Source organism: Ranitomeya variabilis, chromosome 2 (assembly GCF_051348905.1).
Source record: "Ranitomeya variabilis isolate aRanVar5 chromosome 2, aRanVar5.hap1, whole genome shotgun sequence".
Classification (NCBI taxonomy): Eukaryota; Metazoa; Chordata; class Amphibia; order Anura; family Dendrobatidae; genus Ranitomeya; species Ranitomeya variabilis.
Genome location: NC_135233.1, coordinates 351,546,788 through 351,574,465, shown reverse-complemented (window position 1 = coordinate 351,574,465; position 27,678 = coordinate 351,546,788). Strand labels below are relative to the sequence as shown.

Below are 27,678 nucleotides of genomic sequence, written 5' to 3'. Positions count from 1 at the left end.
GTTAAGAGTACAGCGCCCTGGGGTTCAGTCTCATTCCCGGCACTCGGGTACGGCACGCCGCAGGTTCCACGCTATTCCCCGGTGATTATAGGCGCCTCCGGTGTAGTGGGGGTTTGGTGAGCGCGACTGTTGCCCTTATCAAAAATGGCGGCAAGTGATTCTCAGTGAGTGCATGGAAGATAGAGGTGAGTTGTTCCCCATGTTTGGGCAGCTAGTGCGGCTGTGGTGGCGGCTCTGGACTCTGGTGAGGAGTCAGCTCGGCGTACTTATGATGTCACATCCGTTGTGTAATACTGGAGCTTCCATACACTGATTGCTGTCAGTGAATGGGAACATTAATCCTCACAGACTGAATGTTTCGGCTTCTATCCTGCACTTATCTGCTCTTCATGCTCGTTCCTCCTTTTCTACAACACACTGCCCTCCACGAGACCGTAGATGCTTTCTCCCTCCACCACATTGAGGAGATCAGCCAAATTATGGAAACTAAAATGTGTTTTGAACCCATTAAATAATTTTTATTTCTTCTTACACCAGAGTTACCTTGAATAGAAGAACTTGGAAAGAAACAAAGGTGAGAAATGTGTAGACTCGTATGGTGCTGGTTATCACACTGCAGATAAAGTTGACGGGACCAGAGGCGTATCTAGGGTTTCTGGCACCCAGGGCAAGAATTCATTTTGGCGCCCCCCCCAGAAAATATGCGATTTGCACACTTAGTCATGTACCCACGAGCTCCTCTCCCTAATGCTCTCAATATTCAGTGAAAAACAGAGAAGCAGAAGAGAAGCTCGTTGTTACAGGACCACAAGTATGAAAGTCACATATGAGTGAAGTGTCCATGTGACGACTACTGGAACCTGCAGAGCTGAATCCTGACATCACAGCTTCTGAATTCTCACAACGCATGCACTGCACACTTTTAGGATTCTCCCTTGCCAGTGGACAGTCGTGTCAGCACAAGCATGTGATTTGTATACCTCTGGCCACATTCCGACTAGACGTGCCTGGCCTCGCTCAGTTCATTATCATTGACGGAGGCCACACATGTCTAGTCAGCACGTGACCGCATTAATGTAAATCACCAGCATGAGAGAATCCTGACAGCGTGCAGGGTGCACTGTGAGAACTCAGAAGTCTGCAGTCACAAAGAATGACTGCAGGCTCATTACAAACCTGGACATCCCCTTTAACCCTTTCACGACATGCGCCGTACATGTACTGCGCATGCCGTGAATCCCCCTTTGATGTGGGCTCCGGCGCTGAGCCCACATCAAAGTCGCGACATGTCAGCTGTTTTGTACAGCTGACATGTGCGCGCAATAGCGGCGGGTAAAATCGCTATTCACCCGCCGCTATTAACCTGTTAAATGCCGCTGTCAAACGCAGACAGCGGCATTTAACTAAAGGTTCCGGCCGGGCGGCCGGAAATGACGTCATTGCCGACCCCTGTCACATGATCGGGGGTCGGCGATGCGTCAGGATGGTAACCATAGAGGTCCTTGAGACCTCTATGGTTACTGATGCCGGCCTGCTGTGAGCGCCCCCTGTGGTCGGCGCTCATAGCAAGCCTGCAATTCAGCTAGATAGGAGCGATCTGATGATCGCTGCTATGTAGCTGAGCCGATCGTGCTGTGCCTGCTTCTAGCCTCCCATGGAGGCTATAGAAGCATGGCACAGGTAAAAAAAAAATGTTTTTAAAAATATGAAAAAAATGTAAAAAACATAAAAGTTTAAATCACCCCCCTTTTGCCCCATCCTAAATAAAACAATAAAAAACCCCAACCTACACGTATTTGGTATCGCCGCGTTCAGAATCGCCCGATCTATCAATAAAAAAAAAAGCATTAACCTGATCGCTAAACATCGTAGCGAGAAAAAAATTCAAAACGCCAGAATTAAGTTTTTTTTGGTCGCCGCGACATTGCATTAAAATGCAATAACGGGCGATCAAAAGAACGTATCTGCACAAAAGTGATATTATTAAAAACGTCAGCTCGACACGCAAAAAATAAGCCCTCACCCGACCCCAGATCACGAAAAATGGAGACGCTACGAGTATCGGAAAATGGCACTTTTTTTTTTTTTTTTTTAGCAAAGTTTTGAATTTTTTTTCACCACTTGGATAAAAAAAAAACTAGTCATGTTTGGTGTCTATGAACTCGTAATGACCTAGAGAATCATAATGGCAGGTCAGTTTTAGCATTTAGTGAACCTAGCAAAAAAGCCAAACAAAAAACAAGTGTGGGATTGCACTTTTTTTGCAATTTCACCGCACTTGGAATTTTTTTCCCGTTTTCTAGTAAAAGACATGGTAAAACCAATGATGTCGTTCAAAAGTACAACTCGTCCCGCAAAAACTAAGCCCTCACATGGCCATATTGACGGAAAAATAAAAAAGTTATGGCTCTGGGAAGGAGGGGAGTGAAAACGCAAAAACGAAAAAGGGCCGCGACTTGAAGGGGTTAATGCTCCTAACATAAATAAAAACATGAGAGTTAGCATCACAAATAACATTTACATCCAGGTACCTTATAGATGACGTCTCTGGAGCCGTTCTCCTTCTTTTCTTCATCTTGTCCAGATCCCATGATGAGTTTTCTCATCCACAGCCGTCTCTTCAGACTTCCATCTTCTCCGCTCTTTTGCAGAAAATCTCCACATGATGCCCTTAAAGATACAAGTGTCATTAAAGTGCTCCTGAATAAAAAATTGCCCCATCCCCAAATTCTCCCCACACATAATAAATCCCCCTATCCCCACTCAAATTGTCCACACACATATTATTGTCCTCTACCTCACCCCATCATTGCTCTCTTCACCACCTCCATCATTGCCTTCTCCGTCACACCCATCATTGCCCATTTCACCACTTCCAGCATTTCCTCCCCCCAATTCCATCATTGCCCTTTTCACCACATCCATCGTTTCCTCCTCCCCCACCATCCCCATCTTTGCCCATTCCACCACTTCCATCATTTCCTCCTCCCCCACCATCCCCATCATTGCTCTCTCCCGTCAGCCCCATCATTGCCCTCTCCTCCTCCACCATCCCCATCATTGCTCTCTCCCCGTCAGCCCCATCATTGCCCTCTCCTCCCCCACCATTGCTCTCTCCGCGTCAGCCCCATCATTGCCCTCTCCTCCTCCACCTTCCCCATCATTGCTCTCTCCCGTCAGCCCCATCATTGCCCTCTCCTCCCCCACCATCCCCATCATTGCCCTCTCCTCCCCCTACACACTCACACCATTTACTTTTCTGCACATTCCCTTGCATCGCACCACACACATACACACACTTCTCTCACCTCTCCTCACGCTCTGCCGCAGCATCTCCATCGCCTTCCTCTGACACAGCCGGCCGCTGAATGATGACGTCATCCAGCGGCGCGTCTGTGTGAGAGGAAGTGCGGGCAGGAAGACAGATCGCTGCAGCTCCGCTGCTATTTTGTCTTGTAGGCAGCGGAGCTGCAGGGATTTCTCCCTGCCCGCTGCAGCCACCCTGCAGGGGTCCCCCTCCATCTCCGCACATGTTGGGAGTCGGCGCTCTGCAGCTTCTCTGTGCCGGCTGTCAGCTTGACAGTCGGCATAGAGAACAGCTGACTCCCAGACCGGGGGCGGCAGAATGCGGCTGCCGGGGGAGACACTGCGGACCGCCACATTAGGCGGCCCGACTGCGCCCCCCTGCCGGCTGTGCCCGGGGCACATGCCTCGGCTGCCCCCCCTAGATACGCCACTGGACGGGACCTTGATCCTGCGGACGGGTGAGTATTTTGTGGCACCCGGGTCCTCTTTTGACTAGCCGGGTTGCCCCAGTGTTGTGCCACGCCAGCTAATTACCTAAAGAGATGGGGATTCAGGCCGGTACAAGGCGGTTAGCAGGGGCCACAGATTACTGTCCAGGGTCACCAAGATCTCACGAGCATCTTTGTGAGTGGTCGTCTGCCCCTATGCACCTCTCCTTTAGGGGGAAGAGATGGTGTAGTGGCTGGGCTGCTGTCGCTCGGGTGTTTTAAAAATATCACCCCCCGACCCGGGGTTTCTCTGGAATTATTTCCCAGCCCCATTGAAGCGAATGCAGCTCTGTTGCAATACCGCACACCACCAATGGTCAGAGGTGGCGCCGCTTCTGCAAGAATGCAGCCATGTGGCTTCTAATCTTGGAAACCCCTTTTAACGACCAGATGGGAGAGTCGCTCCTGTGACTACTGGAGGGGCACACAACCTCAACTGATGTAGGAGACCCACACATCCTCCATTATACAAATGTCAAGCATTTCTTGAATTTATAGGGATTGCCGAGGATTAGAAAAAAAACATGTCTTCTATCTTTTATAACCCATGAGTTGTGTGTGTCTGTGCGGTACTGACTCCACATTCACTTCAAAGGGGCTGAGCTGCAATAACAGACACAACCCATGATCAAGGGTGGCGCTCTTTCTAAAAGAATGTTTTTATATTTGACTTAAAGGGATTGTCCATCTGTATATTTTATTTATTTATTTTTTTGCTGGAAGTGCCCTATAAAGGGTTATTGCCCTTTTTTATATACTAATATCATTGCTAGGCTATGTGAGCCCCTGGGACCCCCGCTAATTCCATGAATGATGGGGCCACAGAACTTTGTGAAAGTGTGTAACATATAGCAAGGAGGAGTTCTAACCGGGACACTGAAGCCAGAGTGATTTAAAGGGCCATTACCCTATAGCGCGGCCTTAAAACGTGCACACACGGCGTTTCTTTCAGACATTTATGGCTCTTTTGACTTTTGCAGCTTCTTGTAAGATCCGAGCACGTGATCCCATATTGTGTAGTTGTGGGAATAATGTGACTTTGTTCTGAGCCCTGTTTTATCTTTGTATTGCAGAGCTAGGATGTGGAGCGAGGTGGTCTTGGTGCTGCAGGGAGGGTCTCGGGTGGCGCAGGCGGTGGTGAAGATGGGCTGTGAAGAGCTACGTATGGCCTCCGCTACCTCCACACTAGGAAGTGGGATTCGGTCTCTGCAGTCCGCGGCGGAGCGTTGTGTGAGCGCGGCGTTCACTAACCTACAGGTAAGTGAATAGTGCCGCCATATACTTTGCTTTTTATGTCCGCCATGACTACCGGAGGAAGGGCCGCTCATCGGTAGCGGGATGTCCCGCTGGTTTTGTCTGCAGCGCTGACGTTCTAGTGATAATCAATCAATGCTCTCAGCAGTTGTGCCGTCATGGGTCGTTGAACTCATTGGCTGCAGTGCTGTCGACGTTGCTGCAGCGGTGTGGACCCGGGGAGGGTGAGTAAGGCGCAGCTCATTTTTTAATAAAAACAAAACTGTAGTCGGGGGATAGGAGTTTTCAGAAACGGCAATACCCCTTTTCATTTATTGTCCCTGTTGTCATTTTTAGGTTAACAAGACTGATTCCAGGGAGCGCCCGCCATCTTCAGATTTCGAAGTCGAGTCTTGGAGTGTTATGTCGGATTTACCCCCTGCTGAAGAGGCGCCGTCTTCCCAGCCGAACCCTGCAGGATGGGAGAAGAAGGGCCCGAGCGTGACTGGCATGGGGCAGGTGCGAACATACAGCACCATCAGAGGGTTAACAGCCGATGAGCTCCAGAGAGCGAGGGAGGCAAAGCAACACGGCGGAGCAGAGGATCATGGGAGAAACAAGCGGCAGAAGGTGGGGGACGGCTTATAATAAATATCAAGCTGTCAAAATCTGTGTCTGATCCTACTTGGTCTCACATATAACTTTTCTCCTCTTAGTTTTAATTTCCGCCATTCTGTGCTAATTTTTTTTTCTACTGTGGAGCTCCAAATCCCTTTAAAATGGTCATAGTTAATTAAGTAGGACCTGATGAGGCTAGTGTACTTGCTGTGAAAATCCATTTCAGAATCTTTTTTTTTTTAGTCCAGAGCGAAAGATCTCATCAATGTATCCAGCCTGAGTGGCAGCTTGTGCTGAGCAGTGCAAGATCACAGCAGGGAGGAGGGACGCTGAGGAGCTGTCAGTCAGGTTAGGGGGACGGAGATTCAGTTTACACTTTCACAATTGATTTTTCACAACCATTCTGACATAGGATTTCTTCACTGTCAGTACACCAGCCTCATCAGGAACAAGATCTGTATACCGATTTATACAATGTGTTATGAAATCTGGTGACAGGATATTAAAGAAACGTCGTCTAGGATTTAAATTTAGAGCAAAACCGCTAAGAGCAATAATAAAATAATAAAAACACCTATTCAATTCTATGCAGACAATCCCTTTAAATGGTAAAGAGAAAAATGTGTCTGTTTGCAACGACCAGTAAAAGGAGGTGCTTTCTGGCTTTTGGAAAACTCCTGACGTCATGTTGACAACCCTGCAGCTAATCGGTGAGCTCAGCAGCTCATGGCGTTAACCCATGCAGAGATGATAAGCGCATTCATTGGCTGCAGCGTTGTGGACCATAACGGACACCAGGAGCAGCGGCAGAGACTGTGCTCTGGACCCGGGGAGGGTGAATAAAGCACATTCTGCTGCTTGTTTTTTTTTTTTTTTTTTTAAATTGAACTGCACCCGGGGACAGAGGTTTCCAGAAATTGGAAAACTCCTTTAAGTTCTGTGTAGTCATAAAGCTCCCCCTAGTGGTGAATAGGTAACATACATTGGTCTATGCTGAGGATTTGGAGCTTTGTATCAGAAAAGGATCTGACGGTTATAAAGATAAATTAAGCCAACAGAATTTTGTACTCACTAAGGCAAAATAAACATTTCCTAAATGTAAAGCCCATCAGAAGTTTAGCATGTAAGCTCTATGGGGCAGGACGTGTGCAATCAACCTATGCTATTGTGTGCGATTCCCCATGTTTTGTGTGTGGATGATTTTGCCTTTTGGGATTTGTAGTTCTTCCTTGCAGGCAGTAGCCATTATTGTTATCGCGGACGTGCTGACAATAAAGTAATTGTGCGGTGAATGGTCTGGTCTCGTTCAGTGTGCTCACGGCATCCATAACATTTCCATTTACAATCCAGATGCCCAACTGACGGGCTGAGAAATAAACTCGGAAGTCGGCTTCTGTTTCTAGACTACAGGTGCGGGTTGTCCGGCAGCTTTACGTTACTCCTGATCGCCAGGACTAACCAGTAACTGCGAAGAATTGAATGCTCTATGGTTGGGTAATGCACGGATATAATGGGGGCCACATAGTGGAGGCGGTGATTTCCCCCGACCTTCCGAGACATGTCCTATAGTGAAGGAAGGTTAGAGCGCTGACATTGAGGAGGTCAGTAATGGATCAGATCCGCAGCCAGATCTATGACATCGTCTGCACAGAACGTCCGGATCTCCATGTGGATTTTATGGGCAGCTGTAAGGATGATGATTAACCCCACGATCAGACTGACACTCGGCAGTAACTCACGGAAAACCAGTCTAATGTAGTGTATGTGGCCATTAACTCATTAAAGACCAGGTATTTTTTTTTTTTTTTTTCCAAGAGCCATAACATATTTTTCTATCTACAGACAATATGGCTAATACTCATATGGCTACTTTGCGGGACGAGTTGTAGTTTAGAATAAGCTACTCATTTTACCTTAAAAGTTACTGGAATAAAAAACAGGAAAAAAAAAATCCAGGGGGAATGAAATGGTGGGGGAAAAAAAAGTAATAGTTCTTGGGATTTTTTTTGCTACATTGTTTTGTTTTTTTTCAATGGTAAAAATGACCTGATAACAGGATTCCCCAGGTCGGTATGATTGCAACTATTCTAAACTTGTATAGATTATTATTACTATTGTTAATAAATATACTGTATATACAGTATATTAAAGAAATTTAAAGTGGTGAATACAAATTCAAGCATTTAAAAAAAAAAGAAAAAAAAAACCTTTCGAGACCTGTAATATTTTTTCAGCATTTTGAGGGCTTCTTGTGTTTTGTTTTGTTTTGTTTTTTTTATTGATACTAATTTTGGGTGAATACAATATTTTTATGATTTTTAAGTATATGTGGCAATTCTGGCATTTTATTATTTATTTATTTTCCCTTTACAGAATTTACCGTACATTTAATTCATTTTATAAAATGCACAAAAAAATAAATAAAGGGAACACTAAAATCCCACATACTAGATATCACTGAATTAAATATTCCAGTTGCAAATCTTTATTCATTACATAGTGGAATGCGTTGAAAGCAATAAAAGATAAAAATGATCAACACCCACTTGTGGAGATCGGGCCCTCATACCACCCTCATAGAGTCGGTTTCTAACCGTTTGCACAGACACATGCACATTTGTGGCCTGCTGGAGGTCATTTTGCAGGGCTCTGGCAGTGCTCCTCCTGTTCCTCCTTGCACAAAAGAGGATGTAGTTTACCTGCTGCTGGGTTGTTGCCCTCCTACAGCCCTCTCCGCCTCCTCTGGTGTACTGGCCTGTCTCCTGGTATCTGCTCCATGCTCTGGAAACTGCTGACAGACACAGCTACCCTTCTTGCCACAGCTCGCATTGATGTGCCATCCTGGATGTGAGCTGCATTACCTGAGCAACTTCTGTGTGTGTTGTAGACACCGCCTCATGCTACTGTACTGTACCTCTTGGGGTAAGAGCAATGACAAAATGCAAAAGTGACCAAAACAGCCAAAAAGGATTAGGACAGAGAAATGGTCTGTGGTCACCCCCTGCAGAACCACTCCTTTGAGTGTGTCTTGCTAATTGCCTATCATTTCTACCTGTTGTCTGTTCCATTTGCACAACAGCAGGAGAAATTTAGACTTGGAGTTACATTGTGTGGTTTAAGTGTTCGCTTTATTTTTTTTTGAGCAGTGTTCTATAATAGACCGGACTTTTTTGTAACTTTTTTGTTTCTTTTTCATACTGCAACAAATAGTGATAATATCGGTCTCCTATGAGGCTCAGCCTGTGGCTGGGCGGCACAGGAGGACCAACACCAGCCATTAGTGTCCTCATCGGACCCCCGGTTGTCATGGTAAGCCATCTGTATACCATGATGGATGGGTGGCGGTGTTCACATTGGCAAGTTTTTTTGTTTAAATGCCGCTATCTGAAATTGATAATGGCATCTAAATGGGTAATGACGGCTCTGCTCGCTCGCACCTGTTAGGCCCCGATGCTGTGTATTATAGCCGCCATCTACCGTGGGTGGAGGGAGCTCAGCTCCTGAGTCCTGTCTATATTTGCGGACCCCAGCGCTGACGTCCTGGTATGTCTTGTCCATATCTGCGGACCCCAGCGCTGATGTCCTGGTATGTCCTGTCCATATTTGCGGACCCCAGTGCTGATGTACTAGTACGTTCATGTGCCCTAAGGGGTTAAATAACACAAGTGCCCTCTGTTCTATCCAGCATGTCAAATCCTCCTTGGCAAGAAAAGAAGAAGGGAACACAACAATCTATCAGAAGTGAAGACTGCGCAGGTCCGGCTGCTGCAGAAGAGCTTAAAGTGAAATTCTGTGTCTCTGTCCCCTCATCAGACCCTCACAAGTCTTGATTTTTTTCAAACCCAATAGTCATCATATAATACTACATCTCTCCTCCTCGACAGAGGCTGCTGGATGGGAGTTGTAGTGTTACATAATGAGTGATCATTAAAGCGTAAAGAAAGAACGATCCCAACGTACATTAATATCTTCTGTTTACTCACAGCTCAGTGAACGGGCCCGAGAGAGGAAGGTGCCAGCATCTAGAATCAGCCGCATGGCAAATTTTGGGGGTAATTTGATTTTTTTTATTTTTATTGTTGATTCTGAATCGTGATGAGTGATCAGGTGTTATCTAAGCATGCTCAGGTGCTAATCAAGTGTCTTCGGCATGCTCGAATAATATGTCAGAGTCCCCGCGGCTGCAGGTCTCGTGTCTGTTAGACAGCGGCAACACATGTAGGGATTACCTAAGAAACAAGACAATCCCTGCATTTGTTGTGACTGTCGAACATCAGCGAGACATGGAGCCGCGGGGACTCTGACATACTATTCGAGCACACCGAAGACACTCGGTCATCACTAATCCTGAACCTACCACTCCTCCAGGTTTGGCCGTCAGTCTTGGGATTGGTGCACTGACAGAAGTAGCTAAACAGTCTTTGAGCCGAGAAAAGAAGTCCGGAGGTGAGACATGGGCAAGCAGCTGTTTGCTTTTATTTTTCTTACTTAGTGAACAAAAGTAAAAAATTATGTCTCAAAGTGTTTGTCACCCCCTCTAAGCAAACCATCGTCGTAGCTGACCGGCACCAGCATGGTTGCTCTATCCAGTTGCACCGTTTGAATGCCGACATTAAGATTTTTTTCAGCAGTGTTTATTTAGTTGAACAGCAGCTATCGGCGCTACGTATGGAGCGGGCTCAGCTCCTGAGTCTGCTCCATGCACCCGATGTGTGACGGATGGGGAGAAATGTGTTTTGTTGGAAAATCTACGTTTATGATGATACCAAATTTCTAATTACAGCTTGTCTTTTTTCTTTACTCTATAAAAGTAATTTTTTGCAAAAAATAAAATTTTATTTTTTTGTTGGTAGTGTCCTGCTCCATACAGCGAGTACGCATATCCGCCATAAATGGATGATGCGTAGGTTTTAAACTTTTTAAAAAAAAAAATTCTGAAACACCACATTGTTTTTTTTATTTTTTTTAATCCAGATCTTACTGTGATGGAAGCGAATTCTTTCATGAATGAAGCCAATGCCGAGAGAATCGTTGACACGTTGTGTAAAGTCCGGGGAGCTGCCCTGAAGATCGGGCAGATGCTGAGTATTCAAGGTGATTATACAAGGATTTATGGAAGGCTCCCTGCACAGGGGGAGGGTCAGGTTTTCTTTTTCTTGGTCCTTCTACCATGTAAGAATCTATTCCAGGTATCTTAATGATGCATGGCAGGTGGAGAGCACTGATACAGATTTTGCATTGGGGCCCATCACGAGTTTAGTTGCTTGCATGTAATATCATTCTATAACCGGGTTGAGCGTCTTCATTGCTTACATATAAATATTGCAAAATTGAAATAAGAAGTATATCAGAAAGTTTGTTATTCTACCTCGTTGTTGTTGTTGTTGCTCTTCTCCCTCGTTGTTGTTGCTCTTCTCCCTCGTTGTTGTTGTTGTTGTTACTCTTCTCTCTCGTTGTTGCTCTTCTCTCTCGTTGTTGTTGTTGTTGCTCTTCTCTCTCGTTGTTGTTGTTGTTGTTGCTCTTCTCCCTCGTTGTTGCTGTTGTTGCTCTTCTCCCTCGTTGTTGCTGTTGTTGCTCTTCTCCCTCGTTGTTGCTGTTGTTGCTCTTCTCCCTCGTTGTTGCTGTTGTTGCTCTTCTCCCTCGTTGTTGCTGTTGTTGTTGTTGTTGCTCTTCTCCCTCGTTGTTGCTGTTGTTGTTGTTGTTGCTCTTCTCTCTCGTTGTTGCTCTTCTCTCTCGTTGTTGCTCATCTCTCTCGTTGTTGTTGTTTCTCTTCTCCCTCCTTGTTGTTGTTGTTGTTGTTTCTCTTCTCCTTCGTCGTTGTTCGTCATCTCCGTCGTTTTTGTTCTTCGTTCTTCTTTCTTTATCACCAGATGCATTAAATTGACATCTATTTCTAATTGCAGTTGTTTTAATTTTTAATATAGGAAGGATATTTATTCTTTTTTTTTTTTTCTTTGAATTATTTATTTTTATAGTATTGCGTTCCTATTGATGTTTTGTGTTATTGCAGATAATAGCTTCCTCAGTCCGCAGCTGCAGAAGATCTTTGAGCGGGTGAGACAGAGCGCAGATTTCATGCCTTCCTGGCAGATGGCGGTGAGTATCGCTCTGTCTCTTACCCATCTCTGACACAATCTGGTGAGGGGGGACTTGTGAAATTATAGATATTACTCCCACAGAAAGTCCTGGAGGAGGAGCTGGGCTCTGGATGGAGGGACAAGTTGTCGTACTTTGAAGATAAACCTTTTGCAGCCGCCTCTATTGGTCAGGTCCATCTCGCCCGGCTGCTGGATGGCCGGGAAGTAGCCATGAAGATCCAGGTGAGTTGTTGTTGTTTCACCTTCTACATCTTCTATTTCTTATTCTAAACTACGTAAAGGAGCTTTATTTTTAAGCTTTGCCAATGGGCATTACTCTAAATTAAATAAATATTCATTATTTATATCATGATGCCGCCACTCTCCAGCAGTCCCTGCCAGGACCAGAAATAAATATGTACTATCCATCGCTGCAACCAGTCACTAGCAGCAGCGGTCAAACGCTGTGAATGCAAACATCACCTCTGAGGTCAGTGATTGGTTGACCACAGCGGTACTGCCACATGACAGTTTCATAGAGTCAGTAATACATATTGCACTTTTTCCCTAGTAATTGCCATATTAAAAAATAAAATTAAAATCCTGTGCACATGGTGCAGATTTGTTGCATTTTTTTTTCTGTGCAAATTTGTCACAAAACCTGAAGGATTTCCTGACGCCAGCAAAGAGAATCCTGAAGTGTCATGCACATGTTTCTGATATGGTGCAGATAATCTGCTGCCTGTCAATTCATTCAGCGTTTTTGCTGCAGATTTCACCCATAGTAATGAGATGGGGAAAAATCACCGCTCTTCAGACACCTGACTACCCCCCACGTCTCATCTGATGACGCACTGTTCTAGTCACCTGACCGCTGCAGCTAATCACTTGCTTTAGTGATCAGGTGACCAAAGACTGAGATTGTATATGGTAGCTGTGGGAAAGGACACTCGAGCGGTGGCCCTGGAGCCGTGTAGGACTCATTGCATAATTACATGTTGTTTATTGTAACTTTTACCCCATTGGGTAACTCTGACGTCCCCACCGGTGATCATGGGCGTGTGTTACCGCCTGAGCTTGGTGCAGATGTCTCCTATGTGGTGTGCTAAGCGCGGATTGTTACTCGTTTCTTTCTTCTCCCAGTATCCTGGAATCGCTCAGAGTATTAAGAGTGATGTGGAAAACCTGCTGTCAATTCTGAAAATGAGCGTAGCCATACCAGACGGTAAGGAGCCGGCCACAATCCATCTATTTCTACTTTTTATAAATATTTAATTGGACGCTGACATTTCCATGAGCTTGTTCTCACTTGATGGACAACACAATGACTGGTAAAATTGTAAAATTCTTTATTTTTCCAGAATAATGTTTTTGGGACCTAAATTAACTGAAAAGTGATGATATTTCTCTTCTGTGTAACCTGCTGTCCGCTGCTTGTTGTGAGCTGTAATCCGTCTGTAGCAGTAAACACCCAGAGATGGATTACAGGAAGTGGGGGCGGGTCTTTCTAGCGCTACAAAAAGTGTCGGCATTTTTTTTAGTTTTACAGGAAATGGGGGCAGGTCTTTGTCCCTCTATTTGCTACGTGGGGGCGGGTCTGTGTCCCTCTATTGGCTAGGTGGGGGCGGGTCTGTCCCTCTATTGGCTAGGTGGGGGCGGGTCTGTGTCCCTCTATTGGCTAGGTGGGGGTGGGTCTGTGTCCATCTATTGGCTAGGTGGGGGTGGGTCTGTGTCCCTCTATTGGCTAGGTGGGGGTGGGTCTGTGTCCCTCTATTGGCTAGGTGGGGGCGGGTCTTTGTCTCTCTGTTGCAGTGTTTCTCAACTCCAGTCCTCAAGACCCACCAACAGGCCATGTTTTCATGATTTCCATAGGTGATGGAGTTAATGCTGAAGCAGGTGATGAAATTATCACCTGTGAAATACTAAGAGATCCTGAAAACTTGACCTGTTGGTGGGTCTTGAGGACCAGAGTTGAGAAACACTGCTCTATTGGCTAGGTGGGAGCGGGTCTTTGTCCCTCTAATGGCTAGGTGGGGGCGGGTCTTTGTCCCTCTATTGGCTAGGTGGGGGCGGGTCTTTGTCCCTCTATTGGCTAGGTGGGGGCGGGTCTTTGTCTCTATTGGCTGGGTGGGGGCGGGTCTTTGTCCCTCTATTGGCTAGGTGGGGGCGGGTCTTTATCTCTAATGGCTAGGTGGGAGCGGGTCTGTGTCTTTCTATTGGCTAGGTGGGGGCTAAGTCTGCTGTGGGAGGGGCTAGGGATCTCTTCCTTCCCCCCCCCCCCCCCCCCCCCACTTTTCTTTTTGTCATACTGCATATAGTCATAAGAGACGTGGGGTTCAGGTCCATCCAGGCAGGGGCAATTAATATTGAAAAGTGAGGAGGGGACTGGGAGGGAGTTCCTGCACTTATAGTGCTGGCAGATTACTGATAAAGAGTAATTGCCCGCTGAGAGAATGGCAAGTTACAGAGCGTGAGATTCAGGATAATTCTTAGGGCTCCTTAGCTCGTCTCGTGCGTGGATTCCCGCAGAACACACATTGATGGCCTATTAACTCCAGTATAGAAACGACAAGTCTGTAGTTACTGTGTGTGACTGCCGTCTTGTCTTTCCTCACTGCGCACACACTACACACTGCGGATGCTCCGGTGTCCACGCCTGAATACTCCCGGTCAGATTCCGACTACACTATGTCCATCGCACTCAGTGTGAGTGTATTCCACGAGGATTCACATAGTGACTGCAGACTGGCCGTTTTTGCCCCTTTATTCCAATGTGTTTTTTGCAGGTTTGTTTCCTGAAAATAGCGTACAAGTCCTGCAGAAAGAACTGGCCTGGGAATGTGACTACGTGCGTGAAGCCAAATGTGCCAAGACGTTCAGGTAGTACATCGATCATTGTTTTTGTAAGCAAATGCCTAAAGAAATGATCCAGTAAAAAAAAAAAAAATGGTAGAAAATGTAATAAAAAACATAATACACAACTGTGGATCCTTTAATGGTGCAGTCTTGAGGGCGAGTCTCTTTGCTTCCCACCACTGAAGGCTGTGATCACTGTCCAAAGCGCTGATCCCAGTAAGACCAGCACAGGACGTCCATGGCCAGTATCTCTGGAAACTGCAGAGCACTAGGAGGGCACTAGAGAAGAAGCAGAGCATATAAGGGTTCTCAAGCTTCAACTAAATGTTTTCTCCATGACTTCCAGGAATCTCCTGAGCAATGATCCTTTCTTCAGAGTCCCGCAAGTGATTGATGATCTGACTACCAAGAGAGTGCTGACTATGGAGCTGGTGCCTGGGGTTCCTCTCGACCATTGTGCAGAGATGGACCAGGAAACCCGCAACCAGGTCAGATGGCTGCATATAGCAGATAGTGAGATCCTGATAGCACTGGAGCAATCGGAGGAGAGCGAGATTCATCTGTCTGCACACTTCTTTCGTCCTCTTCACCACCACAAACCTCTTAATGTAAAATTTTACAAAAATTCTAATTTTGTTGCGGCAGCACAAGTTGCACCAATGTTGTGTACGCCCCCAATCCTGGCATAAAAAAGAAAGGATTTTTTTCTCTTGATGGCCTATGTTATGTGTTGGCTCACGGTGGATGACGCTCCGCTCTTACAGCGTTCTTTGCTTTTCAGATATCCTACAGTGTCCTGCGGCTCTGCTTACAGGAGGTCTTTCAATTCCGCTTCATGCAAACTGACCCCAACTGGTCCAACTTTTTCTACGACTCTGATCAAGACAAGGTAAGAAAGTCTGCTGGCCAAAAATGAATATGACGGACATGAGATGGTTTTTTTTTTTCTTTTAAGCGACCATTAAAAGCCATGTCTGCCTTTGCAGCCATTTTTTTTAATTCTTCCAATCAATCCGAAAATGAAACAAATATTCTTGATTTCATCACTTGCAATTGTTATAGTTGTTTTTATTTTTACTCATGAGGTATTTGTTGACATAAGAAACTGCATTTTATTATTGTTTTGTGCTTTTGCCTTTTACTTAAAAAAAAAAAAAAAAAAAAGTTGCATGTTCCTCTTTAAAATGTCACAAAATTTGCACAAAAACTCCAAGTCCAAATCATTCCCATTTGCACAAAAATTAGGGAATAGGATGTAAACCTTTGGAAAACAAACGGCTCACGTATTAGCGCACTTACTTTTTCCAACTTTGAAAATCACTAGTAAAAATGAATCTAATTGCAAAAAATAAAACACATATAGATTGCAATAAGACTTCAGCATCGGACTCAACGGGAAACTATTTGTAGTCCATTACCACTGTGGCTTATTGCTTTGCATGGGAGCTGTAGACACAAAACGGGGAAATTTTAATCTGCGTTTGAGAAGCGATCCACATGGAAACAATAGTTTCTGCTTACTTCATAGGTGAACCTCTTGGACTTTGGAGCCAGTCGATGGTTTGATGAGACGTTCACCGATGAATATATTGAGGTGAGTTGAATTTGCAGCACATATTTCATGTAAATAAAGGGGTGGCAGTCTGGGCGTTGCTCAGAACCCCTTTATTTTAGGTGACCGCTCTGGATCGAGACCTCAGGAGCCATCTATAACCACACATTGTTTTTTGGAAATTGAGTCGTTTTTCATGGGTTATTTGAAGAAGTTGTACATGTTCGACATTTAGATGATAGACCACAGTATATGCCATAAATATATGGTCGTTGCTGGTCCCCTGTGAATGGAGAGGTGGCTGCATCTGTCGGACCCGCACCGATCTGTCATTCATAAATGTTTAAGCTGGGAAAGATCCTTTAACGGCGTGTTACTACGATTCTTATTATTTTGGAACCTTATGCTTGTTTTCTACAAAACCATCCCCATTCTCCCGAACGCATTAACATCCGATAACAAATAATTTGCCAACTTCTACTGCGCCACACAGATGGGTTAGCCCCGTTCTGGGACCCCTCTTTATGGGGCTGTTTTGGCAATCAAAGTTTTGGTGACTCCCCTCTTCTTCTCTACCATTTAGGTTGTTAAAGCAGCAACAGAAGGTGACAGAGAAAAAGTTCTGAAAAAGTCCAGAGACCTGAAGTTTCTGACCGGCTATGAAACCAAGGTAAGTGGTGTAAGGGGTCCAGAGCTGTGTGGGATTTTTCTCATGTTGTCATAAGTCCGAATTTACTTGTTTGTTTTTTACCATGTACCCTCTCAGCAGTAATCTCATACTCCAAGCCATTCTTTATTAATAACCTTAAGCTACCAGCACTTCTCGGTAGGACTACAAGTGTCAGTGGACTATAGAGTACCCAGTGAGCCCCTGGTGGTGCCGATCACAGGGGTTTCCAGCAGTGAGACGCTCTGGGACGCTGCAGGAATTGGTTTCCAATATGAGCCTGTAATTTTGGTTTGCTAAGAAAAGGACTGAGAAACGTAACTTTAGAAGCACAGGGGTGTCTTAGTGCATATCTGCACAGAGCCAGCTTCATTAAAGATACATTTTATGAGCCTGTTGGTGACCATTTATCTGACCACGTGGCCACGTTCAAAATTTAAAGGGATTGTGCGGGTTTCAAAACTATTTTCAAATACCCTTTTGGGAGATTATTTACCCTTGTCGATCGGTGGATGAACCAACATATCTGTGTTACATGAACAACCCAATCATTGCAACCGATCGAAAACTGCATAATGCTTCACTCCCCTGTGGGGGACGCTACAGGGGAATTGAACACTGGCTGACTGGCTCTGTCACAGGACATAATAGATTTAGTTTCATATAACAGAGCATATTTGGCAAGTCACAGGTTTGGGAGTCCTGTGATGGCACACAGATACTGATGTTTGAGGATCCTCTGGCCATTTAAAGGCCTTTTTTTTTGGGGGGGGGGGGGGGTGTTAAATAAAAAAAAAAAGGCATGTATGTCTTCCCATCTCTATTCCCGTGCTGCTATTGTGATGCCACATCGTTCCTGGCAACTATAACCTCATATCTCAGAAGTCACTTGCCATACATGCCAACGTCACTGCCGAGGCCTGAGATTGGCTGCAGCGGTAAGGTGAATTGGGCAGCATGTAATTGCTGCAGGAAACGGAGACCAACGGGCAGCACTGGAGCCTTGTTAGTGTCTTTTGTAATGAAAACTTTTAATCCAGAAGCCTTGTCAATAGTGCATGACCGCCGTACGAGACCTCTGCAAACATAATTGCCCCAGCGCCTCTTTTGATTAGAGGCACGACGTCATGCGTCCATCTTTCCGTAACTATGATGTGGTGCCGTATTACACCTTTTTTACTTGCTGCTTTGTCCTTGTGGTTGGGTAGAGATGGGTGAACCCGAACAATAAAGTTTGACGTCCGTACCGAACACCTACTGTTCAGGCCTGGACACCGAACACGAACTTCACCAGGAAGTCTGTTTTACTGTTCGGGTTCAGCCCCCTGGACGCTGTGTGTTTGTCACATGGTCATTTGCTTGACAGCGCGGCAAACACTGCTTCTGATCGGCGGTAAAATCATCACTGGTCCGACAGCCACAGTTCCCAAGCTGTCAAATGTCAGCATGAGCCCGCAGCTGTGATCAGAGTTATAAAGTTTACCTCCGGTCACTGGTGTCAACTGATGGGACTACTGCTCTCATCAGCCAACACCTGCTGCCGCTACTAACAGTGAGAGCAGGAGCGGCTGATGGGAGTATTCATTAGCCAGCGCCCGTGCGGTAAATAAATAATTTTTAAAAAATGAGTAGCGTGGGATCCCTTGTATATTTGATAACCAGCCAGGCAAAACACACAGCTCGGGGCTGCAACCCTCAGCTGTCAGCTTCAGCAAGGCTGGTTATCAAGAATAAAGGGGGTTCCCCTTCTGTGAATTTGAACTACGGTGAGCTGATCTCTGCACCCTGAGACTTTTTCTCACTGTGCGAGCGGTGATCTCACCAAGGTCACACAGTTCAACCAGGCTGGAAACGCAGCCTCAGTGACTGACCATAACATCGATGATGTCACCGCCAGTCAGTAATGCTGCGCTCACATCCGCTCATTCACCAGTGGTTCTCAGCCTGGATGGTCGTATCTTGGCACCGTCCTGGTTGAAAACTATTAATCCCCCTGACCTGGATTACAGCGTGGGACAGAACGACAGACAGGTGAGGGATATTGTTGTTTCTTAATTTTTGTTTTATTACAGAAGATGAGGAATTCGGTGGAATTAAGTGTTAGGTGAGTATGGTCTTTATTTACCATACAATTATCAGAATAGTAATGGATAGGTGTCTTATAGACGCCTCTCCATTACTAAGCTGTGGGCTTGATGTCACCTGACAATACAAAGGTGACATCAATCCCACAAATATAAACCCCACTTACTACCGCTACAGAGCAAGTGAGCCGGGCAAAGCACCAGAATTGGCGCATCTAATAGATACGCCTTTTCTGGGCAGTTGCGGGCTACTATTTTTAGGCTGGAGGACCTATATCAATGGTCCCTTACCAGCCTGAGAATACCAGCTGTCAGCTTTAGCTTGGCTGGTTTTCAAAAATGAGGGGGACCCCACGCCGTTTTTTGTTTAAAAACTTTTTATATAATTTGAAAAATCGGAGTGGGGACCCCTTTATTCTTGAAAACCAACCTTGCTGAAGCTGACAGCTGAGGGTTGCAGCCCCCAGCTATGGGTTTTGCCTGGTTGGTTATCAAAAATACGTGGGAACACATACAGGTTTTTTTATTATTATTATTATTATTATTTATTTACAGAGCAGGCACGGGCAAATTTAATACTCTCATCAACTGCTCCTGCTGTCACTGTTCTTTCTTGGGTATTGGGTAATTTACTTGCTCCTTCGGGCTTGTAGTTGAGTATTATACCCAACCAAAAGACCGAAGCAGCAAGTAAATGGTATAATGTTCAACTACAAGACCGAAGGAGCAAGAAAATTGTATAATGCCCAACCACAAGACCGAAACAGTAAGTAAATGGTATTATACCTTTTTACTTGCTGCTTCGATCTTGTGGTTGGGTATTATATCTTTGTACTTGCTGCCTCGGCCTTGTGGTTGTATATTATACCTTTTTACTTGCTGCCTCGGCCTTGTGGTTGGGTATTATATCTTTGTACTTGCTGCTTCGGTCTTGTGGTTGGGTATTATACCTTTTTACTTGCTGCTTCGGTCTTGTGTTTGGGTATTATACCTTTTTACTTGCTGCTTCAGTCTTGTGGTTGGGTATTATACCTTTTTACTTGCTGCTTTGGTCTTGTGGTTGGGTATTGAAAAAGATTTTACGGTGAGTACACAAAAATCTCCTTTTACTTGCTGCTTCGATCTTGTGGTTGGGTATTATGTATTATACCTTTTAACTTGCTGCCTCGGCCTTGTGGTTGGGTATTATACCTTTGTACTTGCTGCTTTGGCCTTGTGGTTGGGTATTGTACTTTTTTCCTTGCTGCTTGGTTCTCGCTGACCCTGTACATCTCGTTTAGGATGATGTCTCCTTTATGTCATTCTTCTGTAATGAAGATGTTCATGTGGAGCAGAACTAATTGTTTTCACGCCACTTGAGTGAAACATCGTAGCGACTCCAACATCCCACAGGGGAAAGTATTTACCCACAGGAGCCCGTCTGCTGGCTCCGGTTACCCAAGAAGATGCCGGGCAACGCTCACTACATGGTGTAAGGTCGTTATATAGGAAACTTCTGGGGGTTATTGGGCGTTCATTAACACTTTCCTGCCTGTAACTTTCTCCTTTAGGCAGAGGTGGGCCAGACCTGTCATTCATGTCTTGTTAATTTTAACCTTCTTGGATCCGGGATATTGACGGTAATATACAGTGACGGCTCTTCACAGTAATGACAGCGCAGACAGAAGCTGTCATATTGTCTCGGTCTCTGACTGTTCTCATTAGATCCCTTTTATACCTATTGTGCTGCGCTCGGCTAATTATCTGTCGAGCTGAAAGCTTCACTTACTGGAATCTAAATGAGATGAGACAACATATCCTGGTGGTGGGACATCCATTTTATTACAGAAGCAATGATTCCAGTGATGCTGGAAAAATAGAAAATATTGCAAATTTACCTATAGGGATCATTTTAGTAATGCATGCCTTTAAGGAAGAGTTGTCCTCTGCTGACATGTCTGATTCAGTAATACATGTATTTATTTGGAAATCCGGGAGCATCTGCTGTTATAAATGTGTAGCGTCTGGGACCCCCTCAATCCTATGAAGGGGCTGCAGCTCTGCATCCGCACCTAAGTTCTTTCAGGTGATCTTCCTTCAGCCCCATTAACTTAAAGGAGAAGTCACTTTCACACCATAAGGATAGGGCAGGTGCCCGCGAGCCTGTAGAGGGGTTTCACCATCCGTCCCTCGCCTCCCCATACAGAAGCCCACCCGACAGTGGGTGGCTAGGGTGCGCAGATCTACATCACTGCTTATTTTTGCACGCCTGGCACTCGCTTTATACGACGGGAATAAACTCTGATTACAGGGATATCTGAAGCAGACAATTCCTTTAAATGGAGGTAGTCTAAGACGTCCCACTTAAGAATTCTGAAAGTTGAGATGTTCGGCATCGTCTGGTCACTGTCACGAGACAAAATGGCGTCTGTCGGTTAAGCCCAGTTTTGGGTTCTCTTAAAATTGTCATCTTCGTCACAAAGAAAAATAAATACGGTGAATGTTCATGTTTTTCACGTGGGAGAGAGGAGAAAGCCGCTGCCAGACCCTGCTGAATACACAAGGGTCTGTCGTTGGCGCTGAAATTTCGACAGCCCCATCCTTTTCTCTCCCAGCATCATCTGACAGCGAAGAGAGACGGTAGACCGCCATTTGCATCAGATGGTCGGCCGATATATAGTTTTGGAAAAGTTTCTTCTAATGTGTAAGGGGGGATTTAGGCAGCACAACTGCAAAAAGAGACCTTTTGTGGTGGGCTTTCAGGCCTCCACAGGCCTTGGTTGTGAGTGGGGTAAAAAGTTTTCATATAACTCTTCATCTAAAGTAATCACACATTTCGGGCTCATTGTCTTCGGCATTTCTGCTTACTGTTAGTGAATAGAAATGTTCACAGTTGCAACTACTTTCCTGTTGTACCTGGAGCCGGATCAGAGTGGTCACTGACAGCTCCTGCGGGCGCTTCAGCTTCTTCACATTAACAGAGCAGCTCTTCCTCTTCCAGGTTACTTTGTCAATGGGATGTGACTGCCTATGACATGATCATTGACCATCTGCTCCCCACAGTAATGCAGCGCGGAGCTGACTGTCAATCAGTATGACATCAAAAGTCACGCCTCATCAACAGAGCAGAAGAGAAGAATGTGCCCTGTCGATCTGACGTCGGTTGAAGCCACAGGAGCGGTATGTGGCCACTCTGTTCCTGCAGTGTTCAATGGCACAGCCCACCGCATTGTCTGGATAGTAGATGGCTTCCAAACTTGGTTGTCCACCCACAGAGACTTTTTTTTTAACTTCAGAAGTTTGGGCTAAGTATAATATTTTGCATTTGGGTTTCATATACGATATTGCACCGCTTGGCTCTTGCAGTGCAGTATAAAGCAGAGACCCTGATTCCTGCGCTTGGTCACTTATTTTACCTCTTGCAGGACCTTTCCTAAAACCACAGTGTCCTAGTACTAGAATCAGGGTCACTGACTCCCTTTATGCTGCGGCATAGCCCTGGTCACCGATTACCTGTAAGTGTTTGCATTTCTAAGGCCCATCTGACTCCCCTCCCGTCACCTTGCCTTTTGTCTGGCAGCCCCTCTTACTTCATTAAATGGGTTGTCCATTGTAAAAGCTATCATCGGAGATGGGTCTTAATAACCTATTGATCGCTGGGACCCGCGCTGATTGGCAGAACGGGGAATTGTTATTTCCGCCGAGGCACTTTTATCTCAATGAGTGGCAGGTAGAATGGCTGACCGCTGCTCCATTCATTCTCTATGGGGCTGCCAGAAAAAGCTCCACAGCCTCCTAGGGAAGAAATGGAAAGATGATCAAGCACCGATCCATTCTAAAGGAATTAAAGTGCCCCGTTTCGGTGGTCAGACCCCTACCAATCAGCAAGTTATCCCCTATCCTTTGAATAGACGTGTTTCGCTCGACAACCCTTGTAGCTTCCCATTGATCTGTTTGGAATTGAATGTTTTACCAAATGCTTTTTTTCCCCTAAATTGGCTGATAACAGAGAGCAATAATTAGATTGAACTATAAAGACTACATATATGTGAGTCCATTGCCCGTAATAATGTGGTTAGGGGCTGCACTGATCTGCTAACCAGTGGGGGTACATGACTTTTTTGGCCGTGTGTATGGAGCTGCTGTCTGTGCATATATCGCAGAGAACATCCTTAAGGTATGGCCGCTTGCCCATGCTGAATGGCCAGAAGCATTGTCTGTGGGCTGTGACACTGTATGACGGTTGTACATTTAGTCCCACCACAATGGCTCGTGTCTGCGCCGCTCGGTACACGCCGTCCGCACAGCAGAGTGTTCAGACACCGTACAGGACATTGCTGTGTTATGTTTTCATTGTGATCTGCTCCCGAGCTGTAAAGTGAAGGCAATCTCTCGTCCTCCAGGACCATTGTGAGTTTTGGGGATTTGGGCTAGAAGTGATGACTTGGTACAATGCAGATTACAGCACAGCAGATGACACTTATAACCGAGCGTCCACCGCCTGCAGGACTGATTGTCAGCGCGCCAGCAGCGATCAGGACATTTACATTCCACTGTCAGGGATTGCAGAGAAGGAAAAAATGTGGAGAATCCGCTCTGCTGGTGAATGAAGGCACTTCAGATTCACATTAATAGATTCTGTGGTTTTTATTTTGTCTGTGCATTTTGAAATACCATACTTCTTCATCGGGTTTTTCTCCTTTTCTCAGGCTGTGAGGGAGCGCAGCTTCAGTGACTGCACCGCTAATCACTGAAGCTGCCGCTCGCAGCCGTGCTGAACTGGGATGACCTCTGGAGCGTGGGAAAATGCCAGTTCATTTTTCCCACGCTGAAGAGTTCACCACAGATCAGGCTGTGAGGCAGCGCAGCATCAGTGACGTCAGCGCTAGTTGCTGATGCTGCAATCGGCAACTTCTCATTCGTTTATCAGTAGTTTACAGCCGGGACTGTCGCATTAGCAGCGCTCCTGGTTATAAACTGTATATCCCCCATATATGGATTACGCCGTGGGACTGAACGCCGGACAGGTATGGGTATATTGTTGGTTTGTTAGTTTTCCATTTATTTCGGGAGATCGAGGGCGTCACATGGATTAGGAGTAACAATAAAATGGTCAAACTGTGTTCAGTGTTTTATTTAATAAAAAAAAAGACTTTATTCTGGTTGTGTCTTTATTTATATATTTATATATATATAATTAGTAATGGATAGGTGTCTTATTGACACCTCTACATTACTAAGCCGACTTGATGTCACCTTACAATACAAAGGTGACATCAACCCCACAACTATTACCCCATATGCCACCGCTACAGGGCAAGTGGGAAGAGCGAGGCTAAGTGCCGGATTTGGAGCGGAGTGCTGATGATTTTAGCCGGGGGGGCAATATCCATGGTCCCTTCCTAGGCTATTAATATCAGCCCGCAGCTGTCTGCATAGCCTTTGCTGGTTATTAATTATAGGGGGACCCCACATCATTTTTTTTTTTTTTTTGGGGGGGGGGGGTCCCTATTTTAATAGCCAGTAAAGGCTAAATATACAGCTGTGAGCTGATATTAATAGCCTGGGAAGCTCCATGGGTATTATCCCTCTCCCAGGCTATAAACATCTGCCCCCAGTCGCTGACTTTCCCTCTGCTGGTTTTGAAAATTGAGCGGGAGCCCACGTCATTTTTTTTCCAATAAATAAACGTTTATAAATTACATGTCCAGTGATTTGCACACACACTGTACTAATTGTATTGACCACACACATCTATATATCTAACTATTCTGCATGGATTTACTGTAGGTAAACCATGTCTCCTATCCTGTCGGCTCCTGCATTGAGAAAGGATTGAGAAAGCTCAAGTTAAAATTGCAATGCACTCAGATGTAAATCGGATTCTAGGTGTGAAAATCGCATTGTACTCGCATAGCACTCGTCCATATGTGTATGAGCCCTTAGACATAAGTCAGGAGGGGTAGGAAGTTGTGCACAGATCTCCACAGCCTGGGAAGGGAAGGAAGCACATACAGTCTCCGGGAGGGCAGAGAAAATTGTATAAGGGTGAGTATCCACGGTCCGGATTGTTGCCGCTTTGGACGGAGCGGAAAACCCGCTCCGCCCAAAGCTCCGCCCCCTTCTGTACACACGGTGTTTCCGGATGTATTCATTGCACACATCTGGAATCTCCGCACCCTATTCATAGGACCCTGTTATTTACCTTGTGGCGTCGCCGCAAGATAAACCGACATGCTGCGTTCTAAAAAGACGCGCCGCATGTCCGTAAGCGCAGGACCGCCAGATGCATGTTACCACACATAGTGGAGACGGGATTTCATAAAATCCCCTCCACTATGCTGTAACATTTGGACGCTGCGGTTGTACACAGCGTTCAATCCACAGCTAATCCGGATGTAATCCGGACAGTGGACACAGACCCAAAGAGTAAAAGGAAAGCGGAAATCAGTATTGTGGAGTTGTTTGTTTGTTTGTTTTGTTTTTTTTCTTTTTTTTAAGGAGATACAAGTGCTTCTCACTAAATTAGAATATCATCAAAAAGTTAATTTAATCCAGTTCTTCAATACTGACTAATTTTCTGTGTTATTCTATTACATGGAATTATTTTTGATGGATGTATTTAACTTTTGTTTTAATTTTCCTGTTTTCAGGTGTTCGAAGAAGCTCACGTAGACGCTGTGATGATTCTAGGGGAGGCTTTTGCCTCGGAGGAGCCATTCAATTTTGGTACCCAAAACACAACCAAAAGAATTCATGAGCTAATACCGGTCATGCTAAAACACAGACTCACCCCTCCGCCCGAAGAGACCTACTCCCTGCATCGGAAAATGGCCGGCTCTTTCCTCATCTGTGCCAAGCTTAAGGCGACCATCCCGTGTAAAGAGCTCTTTGACAATACATACAGTCATTACTGGGCACAACGAGGGCTAGAGGGGCGCCAACCGACCACTCACTAACCCACTCCATCATTTTTACTTGAAGCGAAGTACACGGCTAGTTTTATTATTTTTAGTTGTTGGATTTTTCTTTATCTTTTTTGTTTTTTTAATTTTTTTATTTTTTGGTAGGGGGGTTGATACCCAAAGAATAATCCATACAGTTCTACGATACAACTGTGGGCTGAGTGCATATGGTTTTGATCCCCCGCTGGTTTATAACTGACAATCCGCTTCCAAAATGTTGGGCTGTGGTTGCCAAGTGCGTTCTTTTCAGCTACCGTTTGTCTAAAGTGGAATTTGTCTACTAAAAGGGGGTCCTGTCCTTTTTCAGGGTCCAACCTCCTTATGGAGTGGCTCAATAAGCAACGTCTCGTGTGGCAACCAGGCGTTGATCAGTATCTCAGCCGTGCTGCCGGAAAGCTTCAGCCTCCAGTCCAAATATTTTCTTTTTTATTTATTTATTTTTTTGGCTTGTTTTATTTCTTTTCACTCTCATGTCTTCTGCCTCTTTCTCTCTGAAAACTCCAAATTGTGGGTTGACTTTCACCGACTTGTCTTTGGGATGTTTTAATTAATCGCTTAATCCTCTATTCATCATCCCCCTTTTGAAGCTGCCTTGTTGTTCAGAAAGATAGGATTCCCTGTGAAATGTTTCCCCGTTGACAGAAAGACCCCTGGAACAATACAAAATAGGTCACCCAGGTTCCAGGCGCTGATACGTCTCCAGAAATCCGGATCACTGCTTATATTTCTTCAGCCAGAATATACAAGGAAGATTAAAGAAGTAAATGGCTGGCAGAGTTGCGCCTCCCAGGAAGAGATTTATGCCAAACTAGCGTCTTGCAGACCTCTCGTCACCCACGTCCGTTGCTTCTGCCGCTTACAAGCCCACCCTTATTTGGCATTGTGCAGGCTTCTAGTTGCCTTCAAAGGACCACTAATCCCCCGCTGCTTTTATAGAAGAAGGAACGTCGTGCAATACACAAAAATATATTATACCGTTATCAGAACTCAACATATTTAGTTCGGGATCTTTTTTTTTTTTTTCATATATTTTGGGCCGACTATAATTTTTGCAATTGAGTTTCATTAAAAATTTTGCACCGTTTGACTCTTTACACTCTTTTGTTTTCCTGCACATTGCTGGCTGCAGAATGAGTTAACTGAGAATTGTTCAGTGAGCTCATTCTGATGGAAAGTTTGTAGTTAAAAATCAGCCAAAAGCTTGGGGGTCGTGGATTCTAATCCCACCAAAGACACCACCTGCAAGGAGTTTGTATGTTCAATCAGCAGCCTGCAATGTGCAGGGAAAGACTGAGCCTGTAAAAGTGACAGTTTTTTGTTTGTTTGTTTTTTAATGAAACCCAATTGCAAAAATTATTTTAGCCCTAAAATATGCAAAAAAAAAAAGTTTTTGGTTTAATAGGAACAGCGGCCCTTTTGTCTATAGGCTATGTTTGGTATTGCAGCTCAGTCTCCTTTCAGTGAATGGGTCTCAGCCGTATCATCTTTATTTCCAAGTGTTTTGACCTATGCTCGGTGCCTCCAGCTATTACAGGCGCTGCTCTGAATGCTGTATCTACTATTTTATTGGCTGGATATTGTTCTATTTGTCGTCGATCTGACTGCAGATCATCTACTTCACATGGAACCATGATGGTGCGCTGCCCCCGAGAGGAAAACGGTGTTGTCCATTTATTAAATAATTTATACACCATATTCTGCTCGTCTTTGTAATGAGGCTGTGACAACGGTGTACTGTGTGTTGTTTTTGGGTGTTGTTTTATTTTTTTTTTCTTGCATAAGCCTCACTATGCAAAACTACACAAATGCTACTCTCGGGTGACATTTCATATGCTCACCTGGAAAGAAATTCA

At 45.1% G+C, this 27,678-nt stretch overlaps 1 protein-coding gene across 2 annotated transcripts; it reads left to right on the top strand.

Moving 5' to 3' along the window:
• COQ8B (coenzyme Q8B) lies at nucleotides 1-27,520 on the top strand. 2 transcript variants are annotated; one of them, XM_077285589.1, is made up of 16 exons: nucleotides 1-185; nucleotides 538-574; nucleotides 4,868-5,051; nucleotides 5,385-5,657; nucleotides 9,631-9,697; nucleotides 10,014-10,091; nucleotides 10,620-10,739; nucleotides 11,656-11,741; nucleotides 11,825-11,965; nucleotides 12,866-12,947; nucleotides 14,509-14,602; nucleotides 14,925-15,066; nucleotides 15,360-15,467; nucleotides 16,107-16,172; nucleotides 16,714-16,800; nucleotides 25,514-27,520. In XM_077285589.1, the coding sequence occupies exons 3-16, from the start codon at nucleotides 4,875-4,877 to the stop codon at nucleotides 25,817-25,819; spliced, it is 1,827 nt and encodes a 608-aa protein (XP_077141704.1). In that variant the 5' UTR covers nucleotides 1-185; nucleotides 538-574; nucleotides 4,868-4,874; the 3' UTR covers nucleotides 25,820-27,520. The 2 variants fall into 2 exon arrangements, with proteins under 2 accessions (XP_077141704.1, XP_077141705.1); XM_077285590.1 differs by lacking the exon at nucleotides 538-574 and having other exon boundaries at nucleotides 10-185.
• The last annotated feature ends 158 nt before the right edge of the window (nucleotides 27,521-27,678 follow it).